Below are 18499 nucleotides of genomic sequence, written 5' to 3'. Positions count from 1 at the left end.
AGGAAATGAAGTCGCATGGAGACCTGGGCCGGAACCCCCGGCTCCCCTCTCTGTTCTCTCAGCTCCCCTCCCTCCCGCCACAGCTGCAAGACACTTACCCTGAGTAGCTCTCAAGGAATACTACCCGAACCCCCGCTCTTCTGCCCCATGAGGACAATGAGAAGGTGCCACTCGGTTCCCCTTCAGGGAAGGACTGGTTGCACTAGCCACAGGGAGCACTGGGAGCAGCCAGCACTGCTGGGACTGCCTCTACTCCGGGGAGCCACAATCAAGGCCCGAGTTCCAAGAGCCTGACCCTGCCCGGCTGGCCTGCGTGGCTCGGAGGTTGAATGTCTTCCAATGAACCAGGAGGTCACAGTTTGATTCCCAGTCAGAGCATATGCCCAGTTGCTGCTCCATCCCCAGTGTGGGCGTGCAGGAAGCAGCTGATCAATGATTCTTTATCATCATTGATGTGTATGTCTCTCTCCCTCTTCCTTCCTCTCTGAAATCAATGAAAATATATTACGTTTTTAAAAAAGAGTCTGGCCCTCTGCAGATAGGCTGCTTTAGCCCCAGGACTCCTCATGCACCCGTTGAAATGGCGGGGGGGCGGGGGTCCCCTCAGTCTGATCCGCTCCTGTTTTCGTCTCATCCCTTTGCACAGGTGTTAACGTCAGGGGAACGTCCTCATAAGCATCCTGAACACTAATCTCTGTCTCAGGGTCCGTGACCAGCACCGCATGTAGACGGGAGGCACTCTGGGATGGTGTGAGAGAGCATGCCCTTCACTGGATTCCTCCCCCCAGGGCACCTGCCATGTGCCAGGCGTGGCACAGGGCGCGGGGGTGCAAGCCCGCATTCTAACGGAAGAGGCCAGTGGGTACGCGGCCATCGCTGTGCAGTGTGATCAAGGAAGTAGGGGCTGCTCTGGGAATACGAAGGAGGACTTTGGAGCTCTGGAAACTCTCCCGGGTAAAATGATGTCTCCTGATGGGTGGGTAGGTGGGCGTCGGGCCGATCTGTGAAGTGGGGACAGAGGAGGGGCTCCAGCTGAGCGCGCAGCACCGAGCATGCGAAACAGAGCTCAGACCCGGGTTCGCCGCTGGCTCTGTGAGGAGGTGACCCTGGGCGGGGTAAATTGACCGCATGCTAGTCTCCCACCAAGAGATGGCATCTTTCCCCCTCCCCGCCCCCATCTGGGCTGGCCCTGTGCCTGGCTCTGACCATAGACTGCAGCGAAGTGATGTTCCTGCTCCCGGCAGGCCCTGGGAGGCCGGAAGTTGCTGCCTCCGCTCTCCTGAAGTTCGGGGCCACCATGTAGACTGTAAAAGCCTCAGTGGAGAGCAAGGCCCAGCCAGCCCGGCCTACAGCAGAGGTCCGTACCAATGGATCTGCTCCAGCAGAGGTTATGTGGGACAGATGAAGCCATCCCAGCATTCCTGGTGGTTTTAAGCTACTGAATTATGGGATGGTTTGTTTTATCTGAATGGAGAAATGATCCTGGGCCCCTGAACCGCGGCTTGGCCCATTGGTGAGATGGGGTACTAACCCTTTGCTGCAGGGTCTGATGAAGCTCAGGGTCGGGTGAGTGTAGCCTCCCGGGAATGTTTGACTCTGGTGTTTTAGGTGACTGCAAACTTCCCTCCTTCCCTAGACGCTGACCCTCTTGGAGGTAGGATTTGACGATGCCCAGAGACTGCATCTGAGCCATGGCGCTAACATAACCCTGCCTTTGACCCCTTGATGTTGCAGGGCACAATTAGGCCCAACCTGGACCCCAGGGGCCCCCAGTCCAGTGAAGAGGAGCAGACAGATATGCAGGCACTGGCCTGCCAGGTCCTCTTTTTATTTGTTAGTATCCACCATTCATTTACACTGGAATATTGACTTCTACTCTGTGCCAGGCCCGGGCCACACACTGGACTCTCCCAACGCTGAGACGCAGGCACATCACCCCATCTTACAGATGGAAAAACTGAGGCTGTGGGTTTTGAGGCCAGTGCTGAGAGCTCGGGTTCTGTGCTCTTTGGCTACCCCCTATTCCTGTCCTGAGGCCCTCATTCTTCTCTGCACAAGGCCGGATAAGTGTCCTGTGGTCGATGCGTGTCTGCTCCCAGGGAGCAGCCCAGGGCCCCACGGAGTCCTCAGGAGCAACACCCTCTTGGCAGCTGCACGAGGGATGTGGCTGCTCCCGGAGAGGTCATAGTGAGGGCGCGGCCTGGTGCCTGAGAGGATGGGGTTTTGTTTGTTTTTGTTTTTTAGGCCTGATTTCCTTTTGTTGTTATTATTTTTTAATACACAAGCCTGTGGTAAGGGTGAATTGTAGGCCTCCCAGTATCGTGGTGGATTCTCACTTTAGCAGAGTAGTAGCTGCAGCAGTGAGGGGTTTCCTTCCAAGCAGTGATCAGGGTGGGGGCTCTTAATGAGGCTGCCTGAGCAAGGGGCTCGGTTCCGGGGTCTCCCCCGCATAGGGGTCACCGTGGAAGCCCTGGAGGACCAAAATCCAGTAGCACTTCCTCAGTGCTTTCATCTGTGCACACCCTTTCTTTTTTTTTTTTTTTTTTATACATTTTATTGATTTTTTACAGGGAGGAAGAAAGAGGGATAGAGAGTTAGAAACATCGATGAGAGAGAAACATCGATCAGCTGCCTCCTGCACACCTCCTACTGGGGATGTGCCCGCAACCAAGGTACATGCCCTTGACCGGAATCGAACCCAGGACCCTTCAGTTCGCAGGCCGACGCTCTATCCACTGAGCCACACCGGTCAGGGCACACACCCTTTCTTTCCTGCCTCTGGGTTGACGGGATCCCGTCCCAACACAGACCGTGGCTGTGGCAGAGCGGCGCACGTCTGTTTTGGGACTTGGAGGACACTCGCCGTGGAGGAGAGGGAAGGGGGCTTGTTTCCGCTTTGCACTGCCTGTGCTCTTACCTCCGGCCATGATCTTTGTTGCTGGGATTTAAGATAAAAAATGAAGACAGTTGCTGATTCTTCAGGTTTTGAACCCCATGTTTTCTGCGTCCCCTTTGCTCAATCTGTGGTCTTTTTCCCTCTGCACCCTCCATCTGGTGGCTCTGAGGCACTGGAGGTGGGAGGCAGTCTGGACCCCTTCCTGCCTGCGATGCCACCCTCTTGCTCTCCCCTGGCCCTCATCCTCCCAAGCCCCCAGCCCTAGGCGCAGAGCGGAGAGGGTGGTTTGGGTGGGTGAACAGGAGTCTAAGGACGGCCGAAGTGGGGAAAGGGGACTCCAGCCAGAGGAAGAAGCATGTATACATATGTTTATCGCAGTATCTACACTAATAAAAGAGAAACATGCAAATTGACCATCACTCTGCTATGCCCACCAGCCAATCAGGAGGGAATATGCAAATTAGAAGGACAAAGATGGCAGCCGCCCAGCTGCTCCAGGCATGCTCTGAGAGGGAGGGCAGGGGTGAAGGGATCTACAGGAGTGGCACTCTGGCCGCAGCGAAGACAAAGACTGCAGACTCCGGAGTCTGCAGCAAAGATGAAGACGGTAGTCTGCAGCAAAGACAGCAGACTCTGGCCGGAGTCTGCAGGGAAGATGAAGAAGGCAGACTCTGGCCGGAGCGAAGGCCTCGGTCCCGGGTGCCTGAGGAAAACCGGTGCAGGAAGCCAAGGGAAGGAAGGCCTATTGCACGAATCTCTTCGTGCAACAGGCCTCTAGTTGTTTGTAATTGCAGAAACTGGAGACAAACTAAATGTCCATCAATAGTATGCTACATCCTCAGCTGTGGTCTGGCCACACGACGGAATCCTCTACACGCATGAAACTGAGTCAGAGCTACTTGGCTGAATCACAGACAAGGCTGAGCAAAGAGAAGCAGCCTGCGGAGACACACTGTGTGATGCTGCTTTATGCTGCGGTTAGAAACACGCAGAACGACGCTAACTTGTCCAGGGTGCTCAGACGTGTGGCAGGAGGTGGTACACACATGGCAGGTCGGGCTTCCCTCTGGGAGGAGCTCGCCGTCCTGCCCTGTGTGACCTCTTCACATGAGTTATCCCTTAGGGGGGACAGCAGGGCCACAGGCAGCCATTACAACATTTTTTACATATTTAGGCAACCTGAAATGTCTCATTAATAGATTGATTTCTAAGTCTCTTGCAGGCCCTGCGTGTGGCCTGGAGAGGGGAGAGAAGGGCCCTGTCTGCCCTGCTCCAGCATCCAGTACACGGACTTTGCCTGGAGAGGATGAAGCCCCTTCGGAAAAGGCAGGTGTGGAGGCCCCCGGGCATCTGAAGGTAGCAAGCAGCTCACATCTACCCAGATACCACGTCCCTTCCCGGGACAGGCTGCGCCCCGTTCCCAGTGTCAGCTGCCGAGGGTCCACCCACGAGGAGGGACTGCTTGGTGGGAGGTAAGTGGAAAGAGGGTGCAGGGCCTCAACAATGTCTAATCCTGAAAAGCCATCTATTTTCCTCACTTGGATTCCCTGAGGGGAAGGAACTTGCATCCCAGCTGTTATTTTTGGAATACCTGCTCCGTCTGGGCACCCACAGTAGCCCTGGGGCTTGAATGCCAATTTGCAGGTGGGGAAGCTGAGGTCCAACAGAGTATGCCAGCTGCTGAAATGTACAAGGCCTCAGAGGGAAGGAAGAGGGGGGAAACAGTCCCTGCCTGTCCACCATCCCCAGAGGAATGTCCCCCCCTCACCCCCCACCCGCCCCTGGCACTTTCCCCTGGGTCCCCCAGGCAGATGCCTCTGCGGGACTCAGACAGGAATTTCCTCCTGGGAAGAGCCTCCTGCTGCGTAGACCCAGGCCGGAGTGATGGAGTGACGGAGGGTGGTTTCCAAAGCAGGCATGCAGTGTTCTGGGCGGAGGCAGGACCAGCGCTCACTGCTGTGCAGGCTGCCGGGCAGGACAATGGGACGGATCCAGTACCGGGGGAGGGAGCCTCCGAGACCAGGTCTCAGGCCTGCCGGGCCCTCTTCACAGCACCTCAGCCCCTGACTCCAGTGGACAGCGGGGCCTGGGGCAGGGGAAGAAGGAAGCTCCCGCCTGCTGAGCAGGACCCTGACTTAACTTGTGCATCCCATGGCCCCCACACCCTGCCGGCTCACTGTGGTAACCCAGGTACCGGGGAGGGAACCCGAGGCTCCAAGGCTGGAGTGCCTTGCCCAAGGCAGTGTGGCTAAGTTTCAAGATTTGAACCCAGGCCATCTGACTCAGGACCTCCGAGCTCAGTCCCCTGGGCACAGCTTCTCCACCCCCAGCCTCGGCCTGGCCTGGGCCATGCGCAGACAGCTGCGGAGGCTGGGGTTGGAGGCCCCAGTGGGAAGACAGGGATCTTCACCAGTCTGCGCCCACACCAGCTCTGTCATCTCCCAGGCAGCGTCCTGTCCTCTCCGAAATGCGGCCCTGCGCCTGTCACAGGGTCACAGAGGCTACTTGGGAGCTGCTTTATGAATTGACTGACGTGGACTGACGTGGAACACTGTGGCAGAGGCTCCAGAGAGCAAGATCACTAGTACAGTCTATTATGTGATTTTTAAATGTAGTTTTAGTGAATTTATTGGAGTGACATCCTATCTAATAAAGAGGGAATGTGCTAATTGACCATCACGCCCTCACAAAGATGGTGGCGCTCATAGCCAATAAGGAGGGAATATGCTAATTGACTGCCACATCCTCAAAGATGGCAGCGCCCAGTCCCCTCAGCCCTGCCGGGGCGGCAGGTACGCGGCACGGCCAGGCCCACCCCCAGGCGGGTTCGGCCGCTTCGTGTGCCTACCTCCGGAGTCCCCCATTCCCCTCAGCCCCCCAGTCGCCCAGGGCCTCCCAAGGCTTAGGTAACCAGGGCCAGCCGAGGCTTGCGCTGTTGGCAGTGGCAGCAGCAGAGGTGTGATGGGGGCATTGCCTTCCCCTGATCACCAGGTCACCTCCCGCCCCTGAGGGCTCCTGGACTATGAGAGGGGGCAGGCCAGGCTGAGGGACCCCCCCTCCAGTGCATGAATTTTCATGCACTGGGTCTCTAGTTGGTCTATAAAATTGTATAGATTTCAGGTGTACACTTCTACAATACATCTGTGTAGTGTATAGTGTGTTCACCACCCCAAGTCAAGTTTCCTTCCATCACCATTTATCCCTTTACCCTCTTCTATCTCCCCCCCCCCCACCCTCCTTACATAATTAACATTCTCTGGGGATAGCATAGAAACACACACAAAATTAAAAGGAGTCATACTCCAGATATATCTCAGCTGCCCCTTTCTCCCCTCATCCAACTCTTCAGGGTTCAAAACTTCCCCTGGGCTCTTCCTGAGCTGGGCGGTACCCACAAGGAGACTGCGAGAGGCACACTAGCGGCGCTAGAACTATCCAGAGATCTTGTAGCTGCATAACCCAGGCGGGCTTCCTGGGGGAGGAGGACTAGGGTGATTTGACCTAAGTCCGGAGGGAGGTAGGATTTCTTTACAAGAAAGAGAAAAGGGGTGGTTGGCCCAGCATGAGGAACAACATCCACAAAGGTGCAGAGGGAGGGAAGCAGGAGGTCCTCCTAGGATACAATAGGGGGGCAGCAGGCAGCCCTGGAGTAAGGAGGGGCCGGGCCCCAGTATAAGCCCCAGGGACCCCTGACTTCTGGGGAGTGCACTGGTGGGGAGTGGTCTGACAGTGCCACCTTGAACATATGACTGAACCTCTTGTTGCGATGTGCAGTGGCATTTATTGAGGGTGCTCTTGGGACCAGCAGCTGTCTGGGGGTGAGGAAGGGAGCGCACAGTTAGGCTGTGAGACCTCAGTGGATCTTCTGGGAGCTCTGGGGCCAGCATGGCCCTTAGAATTGTCCTGAATTTGGGCAAGGGAGTCAGGCCTTTATATGCCCACACCAACCAGTGATGGTCAGAGGAAGATTGCCCCGGGGAAGGGTGGGGAGGGCACATGACTGAGCGACTCAGCTAGGGGGCGAGTCCTGCAGAGGGACCCAGTCGGTGGTGTCACCTGGCAGCAGAGGCCTGGGCGCCTTGGCCCAGGAGGGGACACCTGGTCCGGCCATGACAGCACCCACCATGCTCTCCGAGCTGAGTCTCTGTTTGTGGAATGAAGACCCCTGCTCTGGAGCTGTTGGGGACTATGGGAGACAATGCATGGGGGTGCAGAGCACGCTCCCCCTTCTCAGCAGCACGTCATCAATCTGATTTTTAATCACTTCTCAAATGTCCAAAACTGTGGTGATCGAGAACCCCAGGTGCTAGTTAGGGTTACATTCTGCTGCAAGTAAAAGAAACCCCCAATAACGTGGCTTAAATGAGGTAGAGGCTTACTTCTCTCTTAAGTTCTAAGTCTATGGCTCACGCCACCCAACACAGCACCCAGGAGCCACATGTGGCCCTGAGCACTGAAATATGTGTTAGAAGTGCAAAGTACACACTAATTTCAAAGCTTTTGTCTGAAAACAATAAAATTAGCCTGTCAGTAATGTTTATACTGATCCCATGATAAAAGATACATTCAATACATTGAGTTAAATATTCTATGTATATTATTGAAATTAATTTCACCTGTTTATGTTACCTTTTAAAATACAACTACTAAAAAAATTCAAATTTAAACATGTGGCTCACATCCGTAGTGTGTTCTATTGGACAGAATTGGTCTAGATCAGCGGTTCTCAACCTTCCTAATGCCGCGACCCTTTAATACAGCTCCTCATGTTGTGGTGACCCCCAACCATAAAATTATTTTCATTGCTACTTCATAACTGTAATTTTGCTACTGTTATGAATCATAATGTAGCATCTGTGTTTTCAGATGGTCTTAGGCAGAGGCAGATTGAGAACCACTAGCAGGGTCGCCTAAGACCATCGGAAAACACAGGTATTTACATTACGATTCATAACAGTAGCAAAATTACAGTTATGAAGTAGCAACAAAAATAATTTTATGGTTGGGGGTCACCACAACATGAGGAACTGTATCAAAGGGTCGCGGCATTAGGAAGGTTGAGAACCACTGCTCTAGAGCATGATTCTCAAGCAGCAGTGAGTTTGCCCCCAGAGGACATGTGGCACATGGCATTCTCCAGAAATATTTTTGGTTGTCACAACTTGCAGGGTCAGGGGCTGCAGGCATCTAGTGGCACAGGGAACCCCCACCACAACATGTTACTAGGGCTTAGGCTGAGCAGGTCTAGTTAATTCCTCCGTGGGATCCCACGGCATCAGCAGCCCAGACTTCTCACATCTTGTGTGTCTGCCAGGTGTCCCTTCCGTTTGCACTGTCGCAGCACAGTCTGAAACGGCTGCTGGAGCCCCAGCCATTGTGGCAGCATCCTGGCCAGCCACAGAGGAGGGGAGCCCGCAGCTTCTGTCCACTTCCCATTGATTGGAACCTGGTCCCCTGGCCTCGCCTTAATGTACGGGAAGCTGGGAAACATAGTCCTTATTGCAGTGGCACTGGCCCAGCTAAAAATCAGCGGTTTCTTACAGAGAGAGATGGGAGAATGAGGGGGGACTCGTATCTTGCCAGGGGCACCAGGCAAGAAATATTATCCCCATTTTACAGATGGAAAGACAGGTACGTGGGTAAGGGGACTTGCCAGGACGCGGAGGAAAGGGCAGCCGCGGCATGAGCGGAGGCCTCCTGACTGCCAGTTGTCTCGCCATCGCCCTGCTACCCGGCAGGCACGGCTAAGTCACACTCTTGTTCGTTGCATCCCGCTGGCCAGTGGTCCACATTGGTCACCTCCACCCCCACGAGGCAGTTTCTCCGTCCGTAACTTCACTTGCTCTCTCCAGGAAGACGGTGACTTCTCAAAGTTTTTCCTTCAGATTCACAGAAGTCTGGAGCCCACGTGATCACACTGAACAATCTCGGTTTCTTAGCTTTGACAAAGGCGCACGGTACCCTAAGCTGCTGTCAGTGAGGAGACTGGTGACGAGTATAGGGCTGCTCAGTGTTATATTGGCAACTTTTCTGTGCTACTGAAATTATTCCGAAATGGAAAGACTTTTTAAAATGTTTCTTCAGAATCCACGTAGTCAAATAGATACATTTGGGCATGGGTGGTTGGGGGTTCTTAAAGCAAAGCTCACCTGCATTATTGACATTTATCATTCACCAAACAGCCCGGTCAGAGTGAACGTATTCAGACAAATAACTACTATATACCAGCTCTTAGCATGTTCCAAGCGAATTTCCTAGCTCATCTAATTCTCACAGGGGTCATATAAGACAGCTGATGTGCCCATTTCACAGATAAGGCTGTGGATGTCCAAGAAGGCAGGCAGAGATCAGGCAACCCTCCCACGGACACATGACTAACGAGTGGAAGAACTGGGATTTGAACCCCAGTTCCTCTCACTCCAAAAATCCCACTACTGTCCTCCGCCAATTCTCTTCTCTCTCCCCGAGATCCTCCCATCAGTCTTTTCGGCTGTCAAATATCCTCATTCTGAGGAGAACCGCCTTACTACCCGCTCAGCAGCCACTTTGTCCCAGTGCCTTCCCTCCAGGGACCGAACAAGGGTCCATACCAGGGCTTCCTCGAGCCTCTGCAGAGAGTTCACATGTAGCACCTCTTTCCCAGGAAGTGGGGGCGCTGCTACCCCAAAGAAATGAGGGGAAGCAGGGAATGAAATGCAGAGAGTCCCTCCTCAGGGGCACAGCCAAGGTGTTTAAGCTTCTGACTCATTATCCCATTTAACTCTCGCTCTTCCCGGCTCTCGCCCCAAGGCAGTTCCGTCCCTAGAATGCAGCTCTCAGCCTTCACCCTTGAAGCAGGATATTGGAAGAATTTTCTTGAAGAATTTGGCCTTGGGGACTCCCCAGTCAAAGAGCCCAGCCAGATCAGCCTGCAGTGACAGTCAAGCCGCTCCCATACATTCTGAGCTACCAATCAACTGTTTAGCCTCTCTTCATATCAGTTTTCCACCAGTACCAGTTTTCCTCTGGCCACCTGCCCATCGGAGCGCCTCCAGCCAGCGCCATCAGCCACCCCGAGTCCCGCCCCCAGCCTTCCGGAGGCGCTCCGATTGGCAGGTGGCCAGAGGAAAACTGGTGCTGGCAGCCAGGTGAAGGAAAGTCTATTGCACGAAACTTCGTGCAATGGGCTTCTAGTGAGCAGATAATCATGGATCCCTCCACATGTGAGAAAAGGTTCTAACTTAAGATACAGAGACCAAAACACCCAAATATGGGCACCAGGGTGTTGGGAGTGGGAATCAGCCAACGAGAAAGAAGTGGAGATTCCCCATTGAGAGGACACATTGAGAAATCCATCATTGTTGGTGTGTGCGTCCCTGAGCCAGAGCTGAGGGGTAGAAGGGATGCTTGCACATCCTTTGGGCCAGTGCTCATGACTGATGGGCACAGCACACATTGGCCAAGGCTGCAGCGGAGGGGGCATCGTCAGCACTGCCTGCGGCAGACCAACGAGGGCTGGGGGGACTGAATCCAGCCCCTGCTCCTCTTGCCAAGCCATGTGACTAGCGTGGGGCTGCTGCCACCCAGAGGAAGGGGCATTTGCTCATCAATCCATGTGCCCAGGTGTGTCCACCTGGAGCCACAGGCTATCAGCTACCAGGGCCTCTTCCACACCTCAGCTCCTTGCCTCCCTACGGCTCCCACTTCTAGACCAGTGGTCAGCAAACTCATTAGTCAACAGAGCCAAATATCAACAGTACAACGATTGAAATTTCTTTTGAGAGCCGAAAACCGACTTCTGCGCATGGGCCACGAAGTTTCAATCGCACTGTACGTGCGTGTCCACACGTGGTATTTTGTGGAAGAGCCACACTCAAGGGGCCAAAGAGCCGCGGTTTGCCGACCATGGTCCTAGAACACGATGCTCAGAGCCCTCCTCCCAGCCCCGCTTGGCCCAGCAAGCTTTCATGAGGCTCAGCTCACAGTCACTTCCTCCCGGAGCCGTCCCTCTCCCCTCATGAGATCGGTGCCAGCGCAGGTGTGCATGGACTCATCCCCCCAGAATGAGTTTTCTCCATCTTGAGATGACAACTTTTGTGGGTGCGGTGGATGCTGCCCGATAACCCTCTAGGGCCAAGCACTTCCCCACACGCCAGAGTGTGGATGCTGGCACTTGGCAGGTGAACACCTCTCTGGAACATCCTCGTGGCGGTCATGTCCCCGCTCCTGGTACAGCCCACATCCAGTGATGCTTGACCTGGGTGTGAAGGCCTGACTCCCACGCCCCGGGTTGGGACAGCTCTGCAGAGCTGCCCCTGGGATTGGCTGAGGCCTTCCTCGACCGGGGGCAAATGGCTTCTCTAAGGGTGACTGTCATCCCGTCCTATGATGTGTTAGCTTATTAATTCATTCATTTATCGAGTATTTGTTGAGTTCCATTATGTGCTGGGAACCACACACATGGTCCCCGTCCTCACATAGCCGAGGGTTTGATGCAGGAGGACAAATGCGAGCACACACACAGCCCATGGTGGGGTGAATTGTGGGGAGCCAGGAGGCAGGGGGTGTGGGAGGCTCCAGAGCCTGCAAAGACCTTGGAAAGAGCAGGATCCTGCGCCCAGCAGGCACTGCCTTCTCCCCGCTCGCTGCCCTACTTCACCACAGACATTTGCCATGGCCACCAGAACCCTCACACCCTTCCACATGCTGCGACAGAGAATATTTCATCAAACCTAACATGCCATTAACTGTAAGATGCAACATTCTTTTTTAAATTTACCTTTATTGTTGACAGTATTCCAGATGCCTCCCATTTCACCCCTTTGCCCCACTCTACCCAGCTTCTGCCCCACCCGGGCCTTTCCCATGGTATGGCCTGTGTCTGTGGGTTATGCATGTGTTCTTTGATTAATCTCTTCCCGCCACCCCCTGCCTTCTCCCTTCCCTCTAAGATCTGTCAGTCTGTTCCATGTATTCATGTCTCTGGTTCTATTTTGTTCATCAGTTTATTTTGTTCATTAGATTCTACATATGAGTGAGATCATGTGACCTTTGTGTTTCTCTGACTGGCTTATTTCGCATAGCTTCATACTCTCCAGGTCCCTGCATGCTGTTTCAAAGGGTAAGAGACCCTCCTTTTTTACAGCTGCAAAGTATTCCATGGTATAAATGTATCAAGGCTTTTTTATTCACTCATCTGCTGATGGGCACGTGGCCTGTTTCCAGATCTTAGCTATTATAAATTGTGCTGCTATGAACATAGGGGTGCATACATTCTTTCTGATTGGTGCTTTGGGTTTCTTAGGATATTTTCCTAGAAGTGGGATCACTGGGTCAAATGGCAGTTCCATGTTTACTTTTTTGAGGAAACTCCATACTGTTCTCCACAGTGGCTGCACCAGTCTGCATTCCCACCAGCAGTGCACGAGGGTTCCTTTTTCTCCACATCCTCCCCAGCACTTGTTTGTGGATTTATTGATGGTAGCCATTCTGACAGGTGTGAGGTGATATCTCACTGTAGTTTTAATTTGCATTTCTCTGACGATTAGTAATGTTCAGCATTTTTTTCATATGTTGCTTGGCCATCTGTATGTCCTCTTTGGGGAAGTGTCTATTCAGGTCCTCTGCCCATTTTCAAATTGGGTGGTTTGTCTTCCTGGCGTTGAGTTGTATGAGTTCTTTGTATATTTTGAAAATTAACCCCTTATCAGAAGTATCATTGGCGAATATGTTCTCCCATACAGTGGCTCCCTTTTCATTTTGTTGATGGTTTCTTTTGCTGTGCAGAAGCTTTTTAGCTTGATGTAGTCCATTTGTTTCTTCTTTCCTTTGTTCCTCTTACCCTAAGGAGATGTGTCCGTGAAAATTCTGCAATGTGAGGATTTTTATGGTTTCATGACTTACTAGTACATTTAAGTCCTTTATCCATTTTGAGTTTATTCTTGTGTATGGTGTGAGTTGGTGGACTAGTTTCATTTTTTTGCATGTACCTGTCCAATTTTTTCAATGCCGTTTATTGAAGAGACTATCTTTACTTCATTGGATGCTCTTGCCTCCTTTGTCAAATATTAATTTACCATAATGGCATGGGTCAATTTCTGGGGTCTCTGTTCTGTTCCATTGATCTATATGCCTGTTCTTGCGCCAGTACCAGGCTGTTTTGATTACAATGGCTTTGTAGTATAGTTTGATATCTGGTATTGTGATCCCTCCAACTTTGTTCTTTCTCAAGATTGCTGCTGCTGCTATTCGGGGCCTTTCTAGGTTCCATATAAATTTTTGGAATATTTGTTCCAGGTCTGTGAAATATGCTGATGAAATTTTAATAGGGATTGCATTGAATCTGTAGATTGCTTTGGTAGTATGGACATTTTAATGATGTTAATTCTTCCAATCAATGAACACAGTATATGCGTCCACTTGTTTGTATCTTCCTCTATTTCTTTTTTTTCAATGCCCCACACTTTACAAGAACAGGTCTTTTACCTTGGTTCAGTTCATTCCTAGGTATCCTATTGCTTTTGTTGCAATGGTGAATGGAATTGTTCTTTTAGTTTCTCTTTCTGAGAGTTCATTATTGGTGCATAAAAATGCCATCAATTTCTGGATGTTAATTTTGTGTCTTGCTACTTTGCCAAATTTATTTATTAGATCTAGTTTTTTGGTGGAGTCTTAATCGTTTTCTATATACAATAGTATGGCATCTGCAAATAATGACAGTTTTACTTCCTCCTTTCCTATTTGTCTGATCACTGCGGCCAGGACTTCCAGTACTATGTTGAATAAAAGTGGTGTAAGTAGACATCCCTGTCTTAGTCCTGATCCTAAAGGAACCGCTTTTAGTTTTTGCCCAGTGATTCTGATGTTGGCTGTAGGTTTGTCATATATGGCCTTTATTATATTGAGTTAGGTCCCCTCTATTCTCACTTTGCTGAGTTTTTATAAAAATGGGTGTTAGATTCTGTCGAATGCTTTTTCTACATCTGGTTATAATCATGTGATTTTTGTCCTTCATTATGTTTATGTGATGTATCGTATTTATTGATTTGCAAATATTGTACCAGCCATGCATCCCTAGAATAAATCTCACTTGGTCATGGTGCATGATCTTTGTAATGTATTTCTGGATTTGGTTTGCTAATATTTTGTTGAGGATGTGTTATTGTTGTTGTTAATCCTCACCCTGAGGATATTTTTCCATTGAATTTTTAGAGAGAGTGGAAGAGAGAGGGAAAGGCAGAGAGAAACATCGATATGAGAGGAATTAATCGGTTGCCTCCTGCATGTTCCATGACCAGGACCAGGGCCAGGGAGGAGCCTGCAACCAAGGTACATGCCCTTAACTGGAATCAAACCCAGGACCCTTTGGTCCACAGGCCGGCGCTCTATCCACTGAGCCAAACTGGCTAGGGCTGTTGAGGATTTTAACATTTACTTCCATCAGGGATATTGGCCTATAGTTTTCTTTCTTTGCAGTGTCTTTATCCAGTTGTGGAATTAGGAGAACGGTGGCCGTGTAGGAAGAGCTTGGAAGTCTTCCCTCCTCTTGGACTTCTTTGAATAGTTTGAGGAGGATAGGTGTGTGTTCTTTTTTGAATGTTTGGTAAAACTCGCCTGTGAACCCATTCAGAGTTTATTTATTACTGCTTCGATTTCATTAGTTAATACCCACCTATTCGGGTTTTCTGGTTCTTCCTGATTGAGTTTTGGAAGATCATATGTTTCTAGGAATTGGTTGGCATATACATGTTTATAGTATAGTATTACAATCCTTTGTATTTCTGTGGTGTCAGTTGTTATTTCTCCTCTTCCATTTCTGATTTTATTTATTTGGGTCCTCCTTGTTTCTTGATGAGTCTGGCTAATGATTCATCTATCTTGCTTATCTTTTCAAAGAACCAGTTCTTGATTCCATTGATCTTTCGTATTGTTTTTTCAGTCTCTGTGTCATTTATTTCCGCTCTGATCTTTATTATTTCCTTCCTTCTACTTACCCTGGGCTTTTCATGTTGTTCTCTTTCTGATTATTTTAGTTGTAGGATTAGATCATTTATTTGAGTTTTTTCTTGTTTCCTGAGGTAGGCCTATAATGCTATGAACTTCCCTCTCAGGACTGCTTTCACTGTGTCACATAGATTTGGAGTTGTTGTGTGTTTATTTTCATTTGTTTCCAGTAAATTTTTTATTTATTTCTTGATCTAATTGGTAACTCAATCATTGTTTCATAACATGCTATTTAGCCTCTATATACTTGAGTGTTTTTCAGTTTTTTGTTGCTGTTGATTTCTAGTGTCATGCTGTTGTGGTCTGAAAAGATGCTTGATATGATTTCAGTCTTCTTGAGTTTGTTTAGACTTGTTTTGTGTCCTAACATGTGGTCTATCTTTGAGAATGTTTCATCTGCACTTGAGAAGAATGTATATTCTGAAGCTTTGGGATGAAGTGTTCTATAAATATCAATTAAATTAATCTGATCTAGTGTGTCATTTAAGGTTGCTGTTTCCTTGTTGATGTTTTAAATATACATTTTTATTGATTTCAGAGAGGAAGGAAGAGGGAGAGAAAGGTAGAAACATCAATGGTGAGAGAAAATCATTGATTGGCTGCCTCCTGCATATCTCTCAGTGGAAATTGAGCCTGCAACCTGGGCATGTGCCATGACCATGAACTGAACTTCTGAGGTGGGTCTCTTGTAGACAGTATATATATGGGTCATGTTTTCTTATGCATTCAGCTACCCTATGTCTTTTGACTGGAGCATTTAATCCATTTACCTTTAAAGTTATTGTTGATAGGTACTTCTTTATTGCCACTTTCATTTATGGCTCTATTCTCTCTCTCTCTCTCTCTCTCTCTCTCTCTCTCTCTCTCTCTCTCTCTCTCTCTTCTTACAACATTTAGCATTTCTTGAAATGCTGGTTTGGTGGTAATAAACTCCTTTAGCACTTTAGCATTTTTTTTTTTTTGGTCTTTTTTTAGGGGGGCGGGGGTAGCTCTATTCTTTACCTTCAATTTTGAATGAGAGCCTTGCTGGATAGAGTAGTCTTAGTTTCAGATCCTTGATTTTCATTACTTGAATAGTTCATGCCATTTGCTTCTGGCCTGTTGTGTTTCTGTTGAGAAATCAGCTGACAGCTTTATGGGAGCTCCCTTGTAGGTAACTGACTGTCTCTCTCTTGTTGCCCTTAAAAATCTCTCTTTGTCTTTAACCTTTGCCATTTTTATTATGATGTGTCTTGGTGTGGGTTTCTTAGTGTGCATCTTGATTGGAATTCTCTGTGCTTCCTGAACCTGTGTGACTTCTTCCTTGATCTGGTTAGGGAAGTTTTCTGTCATTGTTTCTTCAAACCAGTTCTCTATCCCTTGCTCACTTTCTTCTCCCTCTGGTGCCCCTATTATGTGGATGTTGTTCCATTTCATGTTGTTCCAAAGTCCCCTTAAACTGTCCTCATGCTTTTTAAGTGTTTTTCCTTTGTGTTGCTCTAATTGAGTGTTTTTTCCACCTTGTCTTCCAAATCACTGATTCAATCCTCTGCTTCATTGAATCTGCTTTTAATTCCTTCAAGTGTATTCTTGATGTCATATGTAGTAGTGTTCATTTCCTACTGGTTCTTATTCATGGTTTCTATGTCCTTTTTCATGCTGATGTAGTTCCCACTAAGTTCCTTGTAGTTCCCATTAAGTTCTTCATAGTTCTCACCAAGTCCCTTCAGCATCCTTATAACCATTACTCTGAACTCTATGTCTGATCAATTGCTTACCTCCATATCATTTAGTTTTTTTTCTGGAGATTACTTTTTTCTTTCTTTTGGGGGTTGTTTCTTTGTCTCCCCATTTTAGTTATCTCTGTGTGTTTGTTTCTATGTATTAGATATAACTGCTATGACTCCCAGTCTTTGGTAGGTTGCCTTTTGTAGTGAATGTCCTGTGGGATCCAGTGGTGCTGTCTCCTTGAAGTCCTGGGCTGGATGCTCTAGGAGTCTCCCTTTTGTGGGTTATTTGGGGTCTTCTATTGTAATTGGGTCTTGATTGTTGTTTTCCAGTTTATGGGTGGAATCTCCTCTCAGGCTGACTGACTGTGAGGCTCAACCCCACCCATGTCATATGAGCTGTTGTACAGGTGTTCACGCTGCCTGAGACTCCATTTTCACCACAACCTGAGCCTTGGCTGCCACCATTGTTATAGCCATTTTCTGTTCAGCTGCCTCCAGCAGTCATTCTTTTCAATGCACCAGTCATCAAATCTGCTGGCACCTTGATATTAGACTTCCCAGGCTCCTGAAGTGTCTACAGTTTAGTTTAATGGAGATGCTTGGGGGTAATTTCAGGTGCAGCCCACTCCTCTCTATAGCCAACGCCCCAAGCGGCCTTACACCCAGATGCACCATTATTTTACAGACCAGTAAGAAATAACACTGCCCCTGAAACTGTAACACAGTGTTTTCTTATCACATAGAATTTCATTTTGATCATATTGAAAGATCTGCTTTTTATTTATTTAGGCATTGATATCTCTTGTGAATACTTAGAAAGGAAAATATAAGCAAACATAGATCAGTTAAATTATTTCTAGAAATGCTTTATGTTTCATGTACAACTCTTCTGGACCTCTTTTGAACGCAGAGTTGTCTGTGTTGCAGGTTCTGTACCCTGTGCTATCTTTTGGGGTATCGGGAACATTGGTCTTGCTGCATATATAAGCAGAGTGCCGCATGGTTGGCTCTAGAATTTTATCCTAAGTCACTAATATTCCATCTGCCCCCTTTCGGTGAAGACACTTTCTTGACCTTATATGGAAACTTCATGACATTTCAACCCCATCACAAACTGCCAAAAGGCCAAGAGCCATCACCAACTGTCAGAAGCATTCTGATTTTAGAGACATGGAATGACAAAAAAAAATTGCATGTCTTGGAATCATGAAATATGCTGGCTCATCACAACTGTAATTATCTTCTTTTTTTAAAAAATGTTCTTATTTATTTCAGAGAGAGGAAGGGGAAGGGAGAGAGACAGAAACATCAATGAGAGAGAAACATTCATTGGCTGTCTCCTGCACACCCCCTACTGCAGACTGAGCCCACAACCTAGGCATGTGTCCTGACCAGGAATTGAACTGGTGACCTCCTGGTGCATGAGCCATTCTGGCTGGGCAATTTTTATCTTCTTAAGGCTGAGCTTTTTAAACTACATTTCCCAGTCTCCCTTGCTAACCTGTGGCCTCATTTCCACCAATAAAGATACACTCACTGAAGGCTCTAATTTGGAAGTAAAATGAAGAAACAGACTGAGCAGAAGTCATTTATTTTGTTGACATGTATGGCTTCAGAAAAAGTGTTTCTGAGGTTAAGCCAACCAATTAAGCAGTGCCATTTCTAGGAGTATTTCGTAGACTTGCTTCTTCAGCCCTTCTAACAATTCTGTGGGAGATAAATTCCTTTCTGCTCCAACTAGCCAGAATTACCTATCTAAGCTATCCTTTTTTTCCTTCCTTGTTAAAAAAAAACCCTGATGTAGTTGAGGCTTAACAGTTTGTGCCCAGCTCAAAAGAACTACATTTCTCAGGCTCCCTCAAAGGGAGGGATAATACATGACTAAGTTCTGGCCAATGAGATGTAAGTAGAA

The 18499-nt window shown here is 48.8% G+C and overlaps 1 protein-coding gene across 1 annotated transcript in view; it reads right to left on the bottom strand.

The window, feature by feature from the left end:
• The window catches only part of LOC103287789 (transcription factor CP2-like protein 1), a 62315-nt gene extending 45725 nt beyond the window's left edge, over positions 1-16590 (bottom strand). Inside the window, exon 1 of the mRNA XM_054723492.1 lies at positions 16481-16590. Within this exon, the coding sequence (XP_054579467.1) occupies positions 16481-16590 (110 nt within the window). The remainder of the gene's footprint in view (positions 1-16480) is intronic.
• Positions 16591-18499: the final 1909 nt, after the last annotated feature.

The sequence above is a fragment of the Eptesicus fuscus genome, chromosome 11 (assembly GCF_027574615.1).
Source record: "Eptesicus fuscus isolate TK198812 chromosome 11, DD_ASM_mEF_20220401, whole genome shotgun sequence".
In the NCBI taxonomy this organism is placed as follows: Eukaryota; Metazoa; Chordata; class Mammalia; order Chiroptera; family Vespertilionidae; genus Eptesicus; species Eptesicus fuscus.
Note: the sequence above shows the minus strand (reverse complement) of the source record. Positions and strands in the feature narration are given on the sequence as shown.